Source organism: Hypomesus nipponensis, chromosome 15, assembly GCF_054491055.1.
Source record: "Hypomesus nipponensis isolate SF chromosome 15, ASM5449105v1, whole genome shotgun sequence".
Lineage (NCBI taxonomy): Eukaryota > Metazoa > Chordata > Actinopteri > Osmeriformes > Osmeridae > Hypomesus > Hypomesus nipponensis.
Window position 1 is genome coordinate 13,347,448 of NC_140375.1, and position 19,199 is coordinate 13,366,646.

Genomic DNA, 19,199 nt, shown 5'->3' on the forward strand with positions numbered 1-19,199 from the left:
CCTTTACTGTATGTCTTCCCCTCTCTCCATTCTTTTCCTGTCACACGAATCGTGAGGTGCCGAAAGATTTCCACTCCTACTGTTTACATTTAATGACAAAATTGAATTTTAGCAATGATATCTACAGTCACCTTAGTAGTCATGTTAACACAGCATTCACTGTGGCCTTTCGAGGAAAGCATGGCTCAAATGGATTTCAAATTAATATGTGATAGATGCTTTGACATTGAGGTTTATGGTGGCAATGCTTTTCCATAATAGCTCTGATAAAACGTCAATAAAAGCAATGTCGTCTGTCAGAATATTTCTCTCCTATTACTTTGACAAATAGTGTGTTGTATCTCCGTAAACATTTATGATGTTTTGTCTTCTATTTAGAGACGTTTCCATGATGGAACACAATGTTGGAGTGAGAGGTAAAGTAAAAAATAAATAATAATATATATATATATATATATTCAGCAGTCTGAATGTTGCCTAAGAAATTCAAGGTTTGGTTTATTTTATGTTTAATACCAATACCATCAAACGAAGTTCTCATTGATCTTCCAAGTGTAGGAGATGGAAGTCAGAGTTTGTTGTGAACCTTGTAACTCTGTGCACTCTGAATCTGATAACCACAAGAAAGACAGAAAAAGAAGCTTGTAGTTTGAACATTTTTTTTTTTATTCGTCATTTTTTTGTGTTCTTTTGCGTTTTTTTGCTTTACGAAACAAATGTTTGCAGATGTCCTATGAATAAACAACAGACCTCTTCTTCTCAGAGAGGGGTTCAAACACCTCTCTCCTCTCCCGGAAAGGAGACTCTCCTCGTCCAATCGCGGCCTCTCATGATCACCAAGGTGACATCTAGAACTAGTATGTTACATTCTTTTAAGTGCATTAGTAGACAATGTAACCATCTGAATTAATGTGCAATGGCTGGAACTATGGTCAATTCAAACAGCCGTGTACATTGCTGCTATATGACCCACATTTGCCGTTTCCCTCTTAGAAGTTGTCACGGGAACTAAGGGAGACCAAGACAACGCTGAGAGTTTCCTTTCCAAACAAGCCCATCATGAACAGCTTATCTCCTTAACTACATTATCTTCATCAGGATTAACAAGACTCTTTTGTCATACCTGTATTCACGCCAGTAAGACAAAAAGGTTAATAGATAAAATGGTTTAAAATAAAGTTTAGTGATTGTGCTTTTAAAACCAAAGTAAAACAACAAACATTGAGACAAATAAAAACAGAACAGTGCATTACAAAAAAAAAAAAAAAAATCCCAAAAGTGGCACTTTCTTGGGGTGGCTAAATAATATAGCAATTTACAACATGAATGGAGACGATAAAATATATTTACTGGCATAATAAAATTATTATTAGCAAAATAAAACAAGGAGAACAAATTTGTAGTACCACTATGGGTGAATAAACAAAAGAACATCATCATGTTTACACGTATTTACAACACTCTCCCTTCCTGCTTGTAGCTCTCTATAACAGTGACCCCTGACTGCATGGGCTCTCCAGACCTTGTCGAGGGAAGCCAAGTCATGTGAAAACCTGGAGTACTTTCTTACTCCATATTGCATTGGAATAAAACACAAACATAGTGTAGCTACTGAGCTCTTTCCTCACAATGTTTCATTCTTCCCCCAGTCTTTTTTTTTCTTCTTCTTCTTTGTATATGGACATAGAAAATGGTAAATTAGAAAAACATCTGGTCTGTTTTTCAGATGTAAAGAAACGCTAGGGATGTGGAGTATTGGTCGGCGGACTTGATGATGAGATACTGTGTTAAAATTGTCAGAGAAACATTGACGGTCCTCGGTTGGGAAAAATATTGACAGTAACTCTTTTTCTTTTTCTTCTATGGTGGTATTCAGCTCTCCACCATCTGAGGGACACCAACAGGAAACACAAGGTTAGACGCCCGATCACCTGCCGTGGCACAGAAGGTTAGAGCGCAGAGAGGGGACGTTTACCTCGAGGTCTCCCTCCTCAAGCTGGAAGCCTCCAGAGGTGTTAAGGCCCAAATCAGCTGGGTTCCTGCGCCCCCCCTGGGCCCCCTTCCCCTCTCCGCCGGCCCCCGGAGCCCCTGGAGGACATGGAGCTGGAGGAGCTGGGCTCACGGTCTCCCCGGGGGTTGTTCACCGAGGGGAAGGAGGGACGGCTGTAGGGCAGGATGTCTTCTGCGCCTGGGGATGGAGGGAGCAGTGAGACCTCTGTCAGCACTCACACCCGGAGGAAGCCCAACAAGTCCCATGTCACTTCTCTCATCGCAGTCAAGTGCAATATTATTGACCTAAAACATGGACATGACCTCGCGTGGGCATTTACCTGGATGCGGGCGAGCCTTGTTGCCATGGTTTCCTTCGTGTTTGTTCCCTTTCCCTCCGCGAGGCGTCTTCTGTCTGTCCTGAGCGTCGCGGCGCTCTGATGAGCTGGTCCGGGGGTCCGAGCCCTCTCGTGGTCGATATCCGCCAGAGCCTCCTCTCCTGTCCCTGGCCTCGCCTGTCTTGGGGGACAGCACCGCCCGGCCGTCTGGAGACACCTTGGAGGGGTGCGTGGGGGACTTGAGCACGGCTGGGGGAGGGATGGGGGGAGGGGGGAGGTCTGAAGGGGGAAAACAGGAGAAGAAGAGAGCTCGTCAGTTACTCGGACTCAGAGCCTGCGTTGTGCGCTGCTGGGGAGGGGCGTCTGAAGACTGCAGAGGCCGTGTCACAGACGCGTGTGTGTGCTCTTACACTGCTCATGCTTCCAAGAGATCCCGTGTAAACACAGCTGTTTCACGGGTACAAACACTCACCGCTGTACACACAGCCGCCTGAACGGAACTAGCACTGAGGATAGGGTGAGGGAGAGAGAGAGATAGGAGATGACAGGCAAAGAGAGAGAGAGGAGTCAAATCAGAGATGTGTGTGGGGACGGGGGGGGGGACGGGGGGGGGGCAGACAGCTAAAGAGGTGAAACAGAGGAGGGTAGTGAGAAACGTAGTGTGAGGGAGAGAAAGGGAGTGAGAGAAAAAGCGAGGGAGAGAGGGGAGCGAGCGAGAGAAAGAGAGGGGAGCGTGCGAGAGAGAGAGAGATATGGGAAGACAGTGGGGAGCGTGACGGTCAGCAGCTGTCTCTCTGACCCGCTCTACTTCTCCTGTCAATGAATCAATGCTGCCTGTCCTTGAGCCATTTTTCATATGAACCCAGCACAACACACAGTCAGCAAACCGACACAGACACACACCGCCTCGACACAGCCAGCCACACAAAACACCCCGACTGCTCCTCTCGGCTCGCCGGCCCAGCAATCGATGCCTTTTCATCTTCTAATCAGCTTCCAGTTGAGGGATGGCTTTGTCAGCGGCCCAAGCCTTAATCCACACAGGATTAGAAAGTTAATAAACATGGCAGCTTTGCTGGCCTCACCTCGCGTCCCGGCAGCCACAGGGCTTCCAGGACGGGGAATCAAACACCGCGTTCACTTTTACACGGCCGGGCTTATGAAGCTAGCGAAGTCGTTGCCGTTTCACGTTGGCAGAATCGGGGGTCAGTTTAATACACTTTCCGGATGATTCTCCCCACAGCACACGCCCCTGAGTACAGGACGGGACAGTCGATATCATAGGTCCAGGAGGCGTCGGCAGGGTTTGAATATCTCCCCTGCCTCCCGCTGCAGACAGGACAGATCAATGCCTCTGTCTTAGAGATATGAGCATCAACAGGGAGAGGAGAGGAGGGAGAGTTATAGTCAAATGAAGGCCAGGATTGGACCAGGGTCTGGAGAGAAGGTATGTCTTCTCTGTCGTGAGGGTAAATAACATGACGGGTGGTTAGAAGCAGGGCTGTGTCTTTGGGGCGTCCGCTAAGATGCTATATCATATCATCAAGACGGGATGTTAACGTAGGAATAAGAATGTGCAGGACTGAGGCATCAGACCATGGCGTGACCCTCAGGAGAAGAGACCTGGGGCTTCTCCAGGTCTCCTGAGCAAACAGGAGCAGGTCACCAGCAGGGAGGGTGGAGGGTGGGGGGGGAGATGGTCCACTTGCCTCGACCTTTTTTTTATTGCCCACTTAGCTGGAGGTATTTCTGTGTTTGGTTGAGAATGCTGGGGCTGTGCTCTCCGTCTGACCTCCGTCTGATAGTAACCATAGACGTACCCACATATCATAAATAGATCAGTCTGGCACTTATCTCCTCTATCTATGTAACGTGTGGCTCGAGACACTAAGAATTATACCAACATATCTGCTTACAGATTTAAACCGTTGAGACACCCACTATATGCCTTTAATGTCACTCCACCTAGAAACACATGCAGTATGGGGAGGGGGTGAAGGAGGGGAGAGGGACAGGGGCAGGGGGGGATAGGGGCAGGGGCAGGGGGGGACAGGGGCAGGGGAAGGAGGGGAGAGGGACAGGGGCAGGGGGGGACAGGGGCAGGGGCAGGGGAAGGAGGGGAGAGGGACAGGGGCAGGGGAAGGAGGGGAGAGGGACAGGGGCAGGGGGGGATAGGGGCAGGGGAAGGAGGGGAGAGGGACAGGGGCAGGGGGGGACAGGGGCAGGGGAAGGAGGGGAGAGGGACAGGGGCAGGGGGGATAGGGGCAGGGGAAGGAGGGGAGAGGGACAGGGGCAGGGGGGATAGGGGCAGGGGAAGGAGGGGGGGGGTCGAGGGCAGGCAATAACTTCCAAATGGAAAACAATCCATTCAGATCAAATGCAATCAGCAGGCAGACAGAGAGAGGTGGAGACACGGTAGAGGCTCGCCTCACCTCTCACACGCCCAGGGAACAAAGGAACCAAGGAGGGAGGAGGGAGGGAGGAGGGAGGGAGAGAGGGAGGGAGCGCCCAGGGACGGATGGATGGAGAGATGACTTCAAAGGGAGGGGCAGGAGAGATGGAGGGAGGTGGAGAGAGTGGGCTGGGGAGGGAGGATTTGCTGCAGTGATAGAGCTGGACTGGCTCTAGAGTGTGGTGGATATTAAATCTCCCTGTCAAGTGCTTCCAACACACAAGGCCACCTGACACTAAGGGGAGCCAGCTCTGGGAATGGATGGACACACACACACACACACTAAAATGTGACTTCCGACAGGAGCAAATAAGCTGGATCCAACTATTAGGAGATAAAAGTATGGTCCATTTTTTCCTTTCACCGTCACAAGGAGAAAGCTGTTCCCAGAGTGTCTAGCTGCTACTGTATTTAGCTCCTGCATTGTTTCAGCTTGGCTCCTGCAGAGGGGGAGTGCTCCAATAACAGCAACAGCACCTGGGGGGGATTTCATTAGCAACTGGAGTGGGAAAACGTCCCAGTGTCAGCCGAGTAGGTTGGACAGCTCTCCCTTGAGACACTCACACACACAAGCATACGCACAGGCACACACACACACCTCATACAGACGAGCACACACACACATACCTCGAACAGAAAAGTATACACACAGGCACACACACATACCTCAAACAGATAAGCAGACACATACAGACAACATACTCAGGGGTGCGCACACACACACACACGCTACTCCTTCATCAGTTGCTACAGACTGCTACAACAGTCTACTCAGCACAGCCTGATACACACACAAACAAACACACGCCCACACGCGCGCACGCAGGGAACATGATTGAAAATCCCCGACTTATGACACCCACTCATTCATTCAAAGTCAGAGCACCCTCCTGTCCTCCCTCCACACGGGAGCTTCCAGGGCAGAGCCAGTGTAACGGACCTGTGGTCATGCTGGAACACGTGCTGCTGCTGACGCTACCTTCGGGGTAGTTGTCACGTCTCTGGAGAGCTGGGTGGCCGGCTGGAGGCGGCTGCTTCTGCCTCTTGGGAGGCCGCTTCTGCATGTTGGCCGTGCTCACGTTGCTGTCTGTGGACACAGGGCTGCCTGGACGGTGGCCTGTAGAGCCCATCTGGAACTTCCTCCCTGAAAGGAGAGTTTGTCCTTGGTTAGCGGTAGCATTCAGTTTCTGAGCCCCTGCCAGATGATGACTTGACACGTTTTCACGATGAAACGGTTCTAGAAAAAGGTACGGAAATCGCACATCCAGTGTCGGCGAACGATGTGTTTCTTTCGCCGAGGACTTTCGGAATGAGGGCGTTCTCTCCGTGTGTGTGTGTGTTCTCTCCGTGTGTGTTTACCTGGGTGCCCCTCTTGCTCCTGCCCCTGCGTGGGGGGGTACTTGGCCACCTTGAGGCCGGCGTACTCGGCCGCCGCCGCCACCGCCTGGGCAAAGTCGGCGTCCGTGAAGAAGGAGCCGTCGGAGGAGCTGACGGCGCTGGAGCGCCCCGACGAGGCGTTGTCCTCCTCGGAGGCGGAGCCCCAGCCGTTGATCATGGAGCCAGTCACGGAGCTCTCCAGGTCGCCCACGCTGGAGGCCGGCGTCTGCTCCAGGCCCCGCAGCAGCAGCCTCCGCGGGTGCATCTGGGCGGGCTGGGAGTGGGGGTGGTGGGGGCGGTGGTGGCGGTGGCGGTGCACCTTGGCCACCTCGGCGTCCGTCTCGTCCCCTTCCTCCTCCTCCTCCTCCTCCAGCATCTCCTCCTCCTCCTCCATGCCGTCTGTGTCCAGCGCCAAGGGGCTGGAGATGTAGCCGTACGTGTGGGTGGGGGACAGGGGCTGGACAGGGGGGCTCCCCACGAGCCGTCTGAAACAACAGGCAGGAAGAGTGTTGCACGTGGCGCATCTACAGCGTCTGCTACAGTTAACGGACGCCACGGCCCATGCGCCCGTGGTAGGCCTGCACAGCGTGGGGAAGCTCCCTCCCTCCCTCCCCCCCCCCCCTCCGTACCTGCGCTCGTGGCTGGCCGAGGAGTCCTGGAGCATGGGATGCGTCTCCTCCTGGGGGGAGGGCGTGAGGGTGGCGGTGGACTGGTGGCTGTAGGACACGGCAGCTGGGGAGGAGGCAGCGCCCCGGACCGGGGGGGTGGGACCCCTCTCCATCTCCTCCTCCTCCTCCTCCAGCTCGTCGGGTTGCAGGTACATGCGAGAGGGGGGCATGGGACACTGCATGTCCGGGTCATAGCTGTCGACACAGGCAGACAGGTCGGTTAACCTCTCGCGGCAACCGTCACGTCTGTCACAGAAATCAACACGTCTCTTAATATCGCTGCCATGGCTTGTTTTTTTGTTTCTTTTCACTGACTGGAAAGACATTGGGTCGACAATATAAAAAGGAAAGGAAAGAACATGGGTTGAATGTGCGATAAGAATGTTAAGTGGCAGGAATGATAGAGCTGTGTGTGTGGGTATGTGAGTGTGTGCGTGGGTATGTGTGTGTGTGTGTGTGTTTCCATAGACATGCCCCACCTCTCGTCCATGCACAGGGAGTACTCGTCTGTAGTCTGACAGGGGGGTGGGTTAGCAGGGGGCGGGGGCAGCAGGTCAGCCCAGTTCATGGTGCTCTGTTTGGGCAGTTTGGGGGTGCGGACTCCCTTCTTCTGACCTTGACTGCCTGCTCAGAAATGAACAAAGACTTTCTTCAGTCACAGGACGCACACCCTCACCCACCGAAACCAACCACACACCCCTCTCACATTCTCACCGTCTTTAAAGCCATCTCCATTATTGATGCTCATGAAATTGCCAAATAAATAAAATCTTAAATTGGCAGCAGATAAAAATGTATTAACAAACCGGGTCATTTTAGCGCTGGGTTGACACAAGATAAAAATGATCATTTTACACATGAGAGCACCACTGCTAGCACAGGCTCTGTCGTAGTGCGTGCTCTGAGAACACATGAGCACACACACACACACACACATACACGTACACACACACACACACAACTTCAATCTGTAATTAATAGTAGGGATGGGATCAAACGCACTGTCATTATTTAACTGTAATGTCAGACCAGTGCTGAGCTAAAATAGAAAAAAAATAAAATATAACCACAGACATCAGAGGCCAATTAACGGCAAAGCATTAGGGCTGGAAGCCAATGAGGTGTGAGCTCCAAGATTGTACTAGGCTCATCTTTAATGACAAACTTCAAACATTAGATTTCTGTACGACAACACCATGCCACATGCTATCTGGAAGGGCTGTCATTAGTCCTTGTCTGAACAGACAAACACACACTGCAGCTAGAATGAAATGAACCCCCTTTTAAATCAGGAAGAAGGTGAGGGTCATCAACAAATTAACAAAACAAATGGAGGCAACAACCAAAGTCAATTGCCAGCCACCAAACTACACGCCGACAAAGAAACAGCATGAATAAAATATTCCTCTTAATTTGTTGTAAACAATAATGGTGTGGTTCTCCCAGAGAGAGGCACTAACAGATGCTAGGGTTGGTTTCTCTTGCCTTTTGTTCAGATTTGCTGGTGTTGTGGACGGCTCGTGTTTCGTGCTCTTTTCTGTCTATTCAGTTCTTCCACTTTTCCACAAATGCATCTCGCTTTTAATTTCTCCTCGAGATAGACTGACATGGAAATTAATCAAATTTGCATTTTAAAGCATCGTGCATTATTTTCTGTCTCACTGTGATTTATTGCTTTTGAGGAAAACGTTGAATTTTTAGAGGGAGCTTCCGGGTGAATGTGATTAAATGTTTCACAACCATAACAATAAGCACGAAAAAAAATAAAAAATAAAGTGAAACATTTAACTGCTAAACAACACTCTTGTGGAATTATTGTTGGACAATAGTTGTTTTGATAACCTATGACCCCCCCCCCCCCCCCTCCCAACCCCCCCAGCTGGCCCCTCCCACTTACCAGAGGTGCTGCTGCTGCCCCGGTCCGAGCTGGGGTAGGAGCCCCCGGTGTGGCCGTCGTGGGCCTGGCTGTAGGGGATGGTGGCCGGCATGGGGCTGTCCCCTCCTCTGTAGTGGTCTGTGGAAAGGGGGGGGGGGGGGGGGGGATGGTTAGACTCAAGAGAGGTCACATGATTTGCATCCTATCCTACACACAACTGCCTCTTTAGAAAAGACGGCTTGATGCGGATGACAGGTTGGCGTTGTGATTTCTCGATGTTGAACACAAAACAGAAGGTGAACCAGTTTCACGAACTGTTGATAATAACTCCAGACGAAGTACATGCAAACTGTCACAACAACCATCCACGCAACCACATCATGCAAGACACGCCATGCTGTGCCCTTTCCTCTTCCTAACAGGCTAGACAACATGCAGGTTCTCCGCTCAGCAGAAGAGACATTGGAAACTACGGCCACACAGAAGCAGAGGGGTCTTTTGTGGAGGTGAGAAAGAGGCGATGACAGCTGAGCACAGAAGCCTGTCAGCTCCACCAACAGTCATCTCTAGCTCTGCTTCAGACACCTGATGCCACGGGACAAGCAGCACACCTGTGGCTGAGCCTCCGCCGGTGACACGGGCACGCACAGCTACGACAACACAACCTGAGGCCCCCGGCCCAGAGATCACACGAGACGCGGAGCAGGGAAACACAGCTCAGAGCAGAGAGGGTGGAAAGGGAGCGCAGAGAGGAGCGAGGAGGCGTTACGTAAAAGCGCTGCAGACAATGAAAGGAGTGATGATGCTCTAGTTTGCAATGACGGAATGAGGGCGAGGGAGGAAGAGTGGAAAGAGCTTTTCTTCCCAGTTCCACCCAGAGGATGCCCTGGGAGGGTGAGGAGAGTCCAGCATAGGGGAGCAAGGATGAGGAGGAAAGCCCTGGATAGGGAGCCAGGAGGAGGCTAGGATGATGACGGAAGGAAGGACGGAAGGAAGATGGAGGTGGTGATGTGACCTTGTTAGCGACCCACTCACCCTTGTTCAGCTTGTTCTGCTCCATGATGTTATACTGGAGCTGTGAGGTCACGTCCTGTTGTTTGTGTTGCTGGCCTGGGCCGGGCTTCCAGCAGTGTTTTTCATTGAGCTCCCCTCCTCCCCCTCCTCCCCCCTCCCCCTCCTAGGATGGAGGACTGGATGAGCTGGGTGGTGGCGTAGGGCGTGGGCTGGCCCCCCGGGCCCACAAAGCGTCCGTCCTTCAGGTTGGGGCTGTTGAAGGTCTTCATCTGGTTGATCTTGTTGGAGAGGTCCACATCTCCGTAGACACCAGACTCTGGCACCATCAGGTTGGTCTGCTTGTTCTCCATCTGGCTGTTGTAGTTGGCGATGCAGTCGGCTGGATGACATGGGAAGGGGGAGGGAGGGGGCGGGGTGTTATTCACAACCGGAGGTGGAGAGCTCCGTCCAGACGAGGGCGAGATCTGGGTTCAGGAGGAGGGCTATGCTAAGATAATGAAGGGCTGTAAACCGAACGGGAAAGAGCATCTAAAAAAGATTTCAAATGTGTTCGACAATCGATATGTACTCATGTGCACACCCTTCACAGGGTCCCTGTGTCCTCCACTCAGGTACTTCTCTGCCCTCAGGGAAACTCCGCAATCACCGCTCCACTCCACATGTGTTTAGCTGGTGATTCAGGTGAGTGACTGAAGCTGCACTCCACCTAGCTGCTCTCTCCCTCTCCCTCTCCCTCTCCCTCTCCCTCTCCCTCTCCCTCTCTCTCTCTCTCTCTCTCTGTGTAATTCCTCCTCTCATCCCCAGCTCAACATGGATGTCATGTCTATTCTCCGCCTCATCCTCCAGGACGCTGGGTTCATTGAGAGGGACAGTGAGACATGTCCGTATCAAAGTCCTTGGATGAGGCGTGCGGTAAAATCACTGCTCCACTGACAGATCCAATTTTTCTTGGCTCATAAAATATTCAAATCCTCCGTGAGATCAGAGAAGCAGCCTTGCGGTAAATACTGGGGTAGGTGCCCGCCCACTCGGTTTCCTCCCAACCAAGGATACCTCCACAGCTCAAACCTCATAGGTACGGTTCTGTGGGTGTTAAACCTACACAGTGTGTCTGACTCCCCCATCCCCTAGCTGCTGATCCTGGTCATTTGTGCAGGTATTTGGCATGCGCACACACACACACACACACACACTCTCTTTCTCACAAACACACACACACACACCAGTGCAATGCAGCCTGCAAGCCTAGCTCCCTACACCGCACCCTGGGGTGTCATGCAGTGAGTGATCACCATGTTATCCATTCCACAGCAACTCCCACTATTAGTCCAGCAAGCTAATGCTAGCGAGACCAGGAGCAGCTCAACAATGAGGACAGATTAGGGGGGTTCTTCTTACAAGGGGTCGCTTAACTCAGGACCAGGATTTGTGAGCCTTTTTGACGGATACACCAGGCTGACTGGGACTGACTCGACTGTTGTACGCTTATGAACCCTGTGGCAACAAAGCTGTCCTTTACACAGATGTTACAACAGGAGCGGGTAATCCTTATGGACAGGACTGATGCCAAACATGAAGGATTCTGGGAGTGCGGGTGCACACCTTATCAGCAGCAACAGAACTGGAGTGGGGCTGCGTGTTCAAAGGGAATGTGCACTCTCTCAAAGTTGAGTTTGACTTTAGACTTGTGAGTATCTGGAGAGCTCGTTCAGGTTCCTGGCTGGGCTTGTTTGAAGCAGGGTTTCTTGAGAGCGAACAATCTTAATTCCCCTGTAGCCTCACCTGCTTCTGGCTCCCTGGTTCGGTAGAGAGGTGTGAACCCTCGCAATACGTGCATTTATAATATTGTGTGGGTGTGCATGCGTGCGTGCCCTGAGATTGTTCTAAACAAACGTAGTCCCTTTGTCTGTGGAAAGCGCTGCTGACTAAACTGAAAGGCCACCTGGAGGTGTACCGTAGCACAACTCTCTCTCTCCCTCCATCTTTCACACTGTCCATCTCTCCTGCTCTCTTTACTTCTCCCCGGCTCACTCCTTCAGTTCCATTTATCTTTATGTCTTTGGCTTATCCTTCCCCATCAGTCTTCCTCCATTCCTCTCCAATCCTTCACGTTACTCTTCCAGGTGCAAAAGATATACCCCCCCCCCTCCCTCTACATCCCTCCCAGTCTATCTGCATCTCACTAACTCCATCCGTCTCTCTCCCTCTCTATCTCTCTCTCTCTCTCTCTCTCTCTCTCTCTCTCTCTCTCTCTCTCTCTCTCTCTCTCTCTCTCTCTCTCTCTCTCTGTCTCCCTCTCTTCCTCTCTCTCCAACTCAGCCTCCTGCTTTGGCTGCCGGCTGCAGTCCTGCCCTGACCTCCACGCCTGCTACACATTTCTTAAATAACTGAGCACTTAGGGGAGATTACATTAGGGGCTATAACAACAGTATGGAAATGAGAAGAGCAATTCGATTAGCAGCAGAGTAAACCCATAAGCTCCTTCCAGGGCCTCCCCTTTTATTCCCTTTCCTAAAACAGCCCTGCTTTAACCTCAAATGAATCAAACACACGAGCACACCCGCGTGCACGGCTAAAGCTGATGTTTCTGCAGGTTTCTCTCGCTGAGACCCAGTAAAGGGAGAGACCCGTCCCAGGAGAACTAACCTAGATACCAGATTCATCTCCTCTCTCTCTCTAGCTCTCTCTCTCTCCGCACGGAAACATCTCATCCTGGCTCTGATTAATCTTATCTGCAGAGTCTGTGGAGGGCTGCGGGGGTAACATGCCAAGTGCAGCGACAATGGGGCGTGGATGTGTTTGTACCCATGTGCATATATTGTGTTAGTGTGTCATCTCTCTCTGTGTGTGTGTATATGAATGTGTGTATGTATGTTGGTGTGTGTGTGTGTGTGTACCCGTGTGTGTGTGTGTGTGTGTGTGCGAGCGAGCTCATGCTCTGCTTACCCGGGCGGCTGTACGTGGCCAGGTTGCTGTCGCTGTTTCCGTTGCCAGCGGTGCAGCAGTTGATGCTGCAGTCGTTGTGGTTGGAGCAGGAGTTGGGCCAGGTGTCCGCCAGCCAGGGCTGTGTGGCTGACTCCCCGATGTTGAGCAGACCGGGCCTGGATGAGGGAGGGAAGGGGGGAGGGGGGGGCAGCCATTTATACAAGTTATTCAACATGGGAAGTAGCCGAATGAGGACGATGGACCACTCTGAGGTGGGCAGCGTGAACTGTCACACAGAGAGAACAGCCCGGTCACACATAGCTGCCCTACGAGGAGAGAAGCCTCTTTGCTTCATGGGGAAACTTCACCCATGCAGGGAATCAGACGGTGTTTACCCATCCAGTACTTTACTCCAAGTATCTCTCTTTTCCCACTGTATCTCTCTTTATTTTCTCTCCCACTATTTCCTCTCTCTCTCTCTCTCTCTTTCTTTCTTCTCCCTCCCTGCTCTGTGAGCGCTGGGTGCACATTAGAGCAGCTCAGCTAAATAGATAGTGTGCGCTTGACTGGCCCATCGCCTCCTCAAGCCCCTCGTGAGCATTAGCGATCCGCTCGGATTAGAAAGCCAGATAGAATTCACTCCAAATGTTGGGATGCGCACGTCCACAACAGTCAGTGAACCTTGAATGTTCCCTTCCAGTGGATTCCGTGGTGTCGGCCACCATCTCCATCACGATGAAAGTTTAGTGTGAAGAACTGGAGGAGGGAAACTGTGGCAAAGGAAATGAGATCCCTCTTTTAGTTTCTCTGTCTCCCTCAGCATAGTCAGGCTCTTAAACAGTTGTTCCACTCCTCTAGGACTCCTTGCTCTGACCTAGGGGCAGTTATCTGACATTTGAAGTGCTGGCACTACAGGGCCTGATATCTCCGAAGAAAACAAGGCAGTTCCCATAGGGCTCTTCAGTCACGCTCTGTTACCATAATCTTCACAGCACAAACACTACAGCAGAGAATCCTACACAGCACATTTACATTGTGTTTTTGTTTTTCTTCCCCTCTGCCTTTGGTATTTAAATGACTTCCAGCACTCTCTGCCCTGGGTAATGAACACATTAGTCTTGTAGAGAGACGCGCCATTTTAAAGATGGCACCTCCATCATTCCAGCAGTTCTTTGTCAATGTAAAATGGCCTTTGTTTACATCTCCATGCTGTTCTTTTGACTCACACAGCCAGGAGAATCCAGCAGGATAATTAGATAACCAAGTACACTCAGAACATGCAGCTCTATCCCATAATAGTTCCAACAGGAGTTCTACAGTGAGCCAAAAGGAGAACAATAACCAGTCTAGACTTCACACCACCAGAAGTATATGTGGGTTCAAGCTATCTGAACATCCCAACCGTTGTGTACAGTAGCAGTATACATATTCAATGGTTCCCCCCCACACACACACAGTGAATAACCCTCACCACAGTATGCGTGCATACCAAGTGTTCCATTCTAAGAAGCTTCGATGTGCTCCATTTTAAGAACACCCGTGTATAACCGTAACCACGGCCACGGCCACCACTTGTGGTGACGGTCCCACTGGTACGCGCTACAGTGGTGCTCTGGTACAGCCTGCTGGTGGAAGCACTCTCCTTTCTCCAGGATGAGACTTTCTGGCACACTGGCTTCTCCTTTGTTCCTTCCTGTTGGTATCACACCCTAGTTCCATCATGGCCCCCTCTCTCCCTCCTCTGACTGCTTCAGGCTTCAGGAAGAATCAGCACTCCCTCTAGTGGCCTGCTGGCAATGATGCACTTAATCCTCCTCTCCTCTCTCTCTCGGTGTCTCTCGCCCTCTCTGTGTTACACACGCTCCCTCTCTACTTCACTTTTCACCCTAGGCTGAACCTCAGAACTGTCTTAAATAATAACTGAATCATGCTAGGTTCAGGTTCAGATTGTTTTCCATGTAAAATAGTCAAAGTTCTCACCTTCCTGCACTGCTGACAGCCTCTCCACCTCTCTGGTATGCCACTGAAAACAAACAGACACATTAAGTAAGACACAGCTAATTATCTTCATCATCACACTCATTTGTATTAATCTTCCTCCTCCACCGTGTGTGTGTGAGAGAGAGAGAGAGAGAGTGAGAGAGAGAGAGAGAGAGGACTCTGTGGTCTACTGTCATGGCTGTTGTGTGTTTGAAGCACAGTGCTGGAAGTTGGACTCTTTCAAGGAGCTTTAAGCTGCCGGTGTGTGAAGGAAAGATAAACCTCAACTTTAATTACAATCTCTCCTCTGGAAAGAGAAGGGAGGGGGGGGAGGGGGGGGGCTAAAGCTGCTCTCTTTCTCTCTCCCTCTCTCTCTCTCCCCCTCTCTCTCTCTCCCCCCCTCTCCCCCCCCCCCTCTCTCTCTCTCTCTCTCTCTGTCTCTCTCCATCCTCTCTAAGATGGAGTGTAGCCTCCAGCTCTGGTCTTTGTAGACAGTCTTCAAAGCTCTCAGAAATTCCAGTTCCGATGTTCCAATGGAGTGATTAAATCGACAAATGTAAATCCTGGTTTTACATTAGGTGCCAAGGTCAATTCAGAAAATCATACTCTTAAACAGAGAGAACATAAACTTTAAACATAAAGGGCTTATCTGAAGACTAACCAGCTGAATACAAGGGTTTCATATGACAGTTCCAGCAGTTTATAAAGCAATTTGGTAACAATAAAAGTATTAGGTTTGATCCCAAACCCTGCGGCTGACAGCAGAGGCAGGTGAGTTAGTCAGCTCAACCACAACTCTTTCTCTCTCTCATCTCGTGTGTGTGTGTGTGTGTGTGTGTGTGAGGAAGGGTAGTTGAAAATAGTGTCTAAAGATGGGCACAGAGATATTCATACAATCTCTCCTCTGTTCTCTCAGTTTCTGCTGTGTCACCTCTGGCTTGCCCTGTCTAGCCACAGCTCAGTCTAATGGGATTTATAACGCTGGTGTGTCACTCCCTTCAAATCCTGTCTGAGGAACGGACGCTGGCAGCAGCTCTTTGATCATGTCACCACCAGTTCAGCAGCCTCTTATCTGCATGACAAGCCCTTCTTAAAGCACTGTGACACAGCTCCAACACTGGGTGGAACCATTCCTGGTTCCTTTTAAACACATACGTTATTAAGTCAACAGCTTGACTCACAGGGTGCCTTGTCATTGGGACGGTGACGGAAGGAAGGAAGGAATACTTTTGGGAATGGGTATAGCTCAGTGGTAGGGCATTTGACTGCTGATGGAGAAGTCACATTCTCAAATGTCCCCCTATACATCGCTTGGATACAAGTGTCTGCTAAATGAACAGAGTGTCAGTAGAAGACCTGGACTCACCAGTTGGAGTGAAGGTGAAGGACGGCACTGTGGGTGAGAGAGAGGGAGAGAGAGAGACACAGACAGAGAGAGAGAGAGAGAGAGAGAGAGAGAGAGAGAGAGAGAGAGAGAGAGAGAGAGAGAGAGAGACAAGTTAGACCAGTAAGCACGCTGTACTTTATTTTGCAGTCAGATCACACATGCAAACAAACACACATATAAACATGTACTACCACTTAAATCAAGTCTAGTCTAGCCATTTCAAATGGATGAGTTTCAAAAGTAATTCTGCTCTTCCAATCCCCTCTCACACGCTCCTCACTACCTCCCAGTCGTTTATCCCAGATCGCCCCGGCCCCCTGCAGGGAAAGGTGAGTCTGAGGGCAGCTGCTGTTTCTAATCCAGGCCCAGGCTCTCAGCGGCCTGCTGGGAGAAGGTCACACACCACAGCCAGCCAACTATCTCTTCCACACACACGTCATCTCACACACAGCTCAATTACTCCCACCGAGACACAGGAGGAGTCCTCGCCCCTGAACTCTGGTAGGACTAAAGTAGGGCTGCTTTTTATGCTTACTTGGTGTGCTTGTGTGTGTTTGTATAGTGCGTTTGTGGCAAGGTATCTAAAAGCACCTTCAGTCACGACAGCTTTGTTCTGACTGCATATAGCAGACGATTGATACCGATGAGGTCGTCAGTCCACCGGTGTGTGGAATGCCACAGACGGGCTTGTGGCCATGCAGCTCTGGGACTACGTGCCACAGAACCACGGCTGTCTTCACTTGTTCATTTCCTTCTGTTTATGTAAACAAAACCTTTCGAGTCTGTACCAAGCATTGTCCCCTTAAATGCCACTTATCTCAACATGTTTGGATCCCTTCCATCCAGTCTCGACAGATTGGGGCATTTGGGGGTTTGTCATCCGTCTGCCTCTCTACTTAGAAGAAGAGTGAGACTGACACTTGGCACGCGAGGTGTTTGCTGAGAAACGCTAACAAAATGAATGAATCGAATCATCCGAGTGACGCGAGGCTGTCAAAATCTGTCGTTCGCGGGCTGGAGGATACTTTCAGTCACTCTGATATCACATGTCCCCACACGCGCATGCACGTACATTCAAGCACACACACACACACACACACACACACACACACACACGTTCTGGTGTTCTCCACAGCTCTGACTCAACCTACTTCACCCTGAGTGCACATTGTTGCTTCATGTGGTTGCAATTATACTCTTCTGCACTTTTGAAAACATTCTTGGTTACCAGTTCCAACAAAGACCCTGGCCTCTGTGGTTTAGGAGTTCAGGGCGGGGGGGGGGGACGTAGACAGATCTGCCCACACAGGGCAGGTTGAGCTAACATGAGGAAACACCAACGCAGTACACTGGGCCCCGATTGATGGAGAACAGGGCTACATACACGGCCACTGACCCCACTCTGGAGCGGAGCTGCCTACAGCTCCAGACACAGCAGGCTACTGTACACACACAGACCTCCGAGGGCTCCCTCTCACGCCACAAGCTCCACACGCCCTACAGGAGCTCCAAGAACAGGCGCACGGGGATGGAATTCTTACATTTACATTTCCATTTAGTCATTGAGCAGACGCTCTTATCCAGAGTACTTACTTACAGTAGGTACAGGGACACTCCCCCCGAGGCAAGTAGGGTGAAGTGCCTTGCCCAAGGACACAATGTCATTCGGCACGGCCAGGAATCGATCTGGCAACCTTCAGATTACTAGTCCGATTCCCTAACCGCTCAGCCATCTGACTCTGACTCCCTAATTCTTACCACATAACCTGCGCAACTGCATGAGAGCACGCAACCTGGCCAGGCCCTCTCCATAGCAACCTACACACAAGAGAGCAATCTGCAGTCTGCAGGGATGTGCTCCACGAGCAGACAACAGCCCTGTCCATTACAGAGCCCTGAGCTATGAACCCTATGAAAGCAGGTCGAAACTAAGCTTCTCATACAGTGAGCAGGCTTCAATAACAGGAGGATTCTCTATCTTTCACAAGACTCACAATATCCAGTATCAGGGGTGACAGGTGGATTGAGGCTGGGTGTTGTTCTGTTCTCCAGGTCTGCTAGTGGCTCAGCCCTGACCCCTGGCAGCCAGGAGAACCTGAGAACGACGGGGCAAAGAGGCAGCAGCTGTGCCGCCCAGGGGGATACATTAAATAGTCCAGGGACTGTAAGCACGTCTAATAGGCACCTTTATACTCTGACTACTGTGGGCAGAGTTTGGGAACGCCAGGAACTTTGTCAGATCTCATAAGATCACCGCGAGTCTTGCTGTGGCGAGTATACAGACAGAGTAAGCGTTGTGCTTACACACACACACACAGGTATAACAAACTGAAGTATTTCTGATGAAATATGTCTCCGTTAACCGTAACAGCGCTTCAAGCATGTGAAGAGTCTGTTTATCATTTGTTCACAAGTTTTGAGGCCAGATGTCTTTCCACGCTGTAATAAGTCAGGCTGGGAGGAAGGCGAGGGTAAGGGAGGAGAATGAGACGCCATCTTGCTGCATCTCCAAGGAGGAGGTTGAACAGCAGCACTTCAAGGCAAACCTCCCCCGTCCTCTGACTGAGCAGGGATGATGAAACCCTATCCTTACATGTAGCAGACGAGAGCGGGGGCCCCCTAGCCTGGAGAGATCCTCACGCAGGGAGAAGCTGGGACCCACAACATCCCCCTGCCTGGTGCCTACACAGCCCCTCCTTCCCGGGGGCTCACTGTATCTACACATCCCAGATGCCTACCAGAACCGAGCCTGCCTGCCTGCCTGCCTGTCTACCTGTCTGTCTACCTGCCTGTCTACCTGCCTGTCTACCTATCTGTCTACCTGCCTGTCTACCTGCCTGTCTACCTGCCTGTCTACCTGCCTGTCTACCTGTCTGTCTACCTGCCTGTCTACTGGCTGGCAGGTTGGGGAGGAGCAGAGGTGTCATGGCCGCCCCCAGGGCAGCGTACTGACCCTTGCGTATGCCGGCGTAGCTGCTGCTCAGGCCGCTCCTCTTCTTGCGGTGGCGGTAGAGCCAGATGCTGAACACCATGAGGATGATCCAGCAGGCCGCCCCAATGCCGGCGATGAAGGCCGGCTGCTTGACCACATCCGAGATCTTCTGGGACAGCGGGTTCTCCTGGTCCGTCATACGGCCCAGCGCATCTAGAGAGGGGAGGGGGGAAGGGGGGGAGTGGGGGAGGAGCAAGAGAT

At 51.2% G+C, this 19,199-nt stretch overlaps 1 protein-coding gene across 1 annotated transcript in view; it reads right to left on the minus strand.

The window, feature by feature from the left end:
- Positions 1–1,872: 1,872 nt before the first annotated feature.
- robo1 (roundabout, axon guidance receptor, homolog 1 (Drosophila)) overlaps positions 1,873–19,199 on the minus strand; it is a 232,843-nt gene continuing 215,516 nt past the window's right edge. The window contains 15 exon segments of the mRNA XM_084674770.1: positions 1,873–1,887; positions 1,976–2,050; positions 2,052–2,188; positions 2,331–2,606; positions 5,759–5,923; positions 6,139–6,641; positions 6,786–7,019; positions 7,304–7,448; positions 8,722–8,838; positions 9,736–9,875; positions 9,877–10,093; positions 12,661–12,815; positions 14,620–14,662; positions 15,986–16,012; positions 18,960–19,151. Of these exon segments, the coding sequence (XP_084530896.1) occupies positions 1,873–1,887; positions 1,976–2,050; positions 2,052–2,188; positions 2,331–2,606; positions 5,759–5,923; positions 6,139–6,641; positions 6,786–7,019; positions 7,304–7,448; positions 8,722–8,838; positions 9,736–9,875; positions 9,877–10,093; positions 12,661–12,815; positions 14,620–14,662; positions 15,986–16,012; positions 18,960–19,151 (2,441 nt within the window).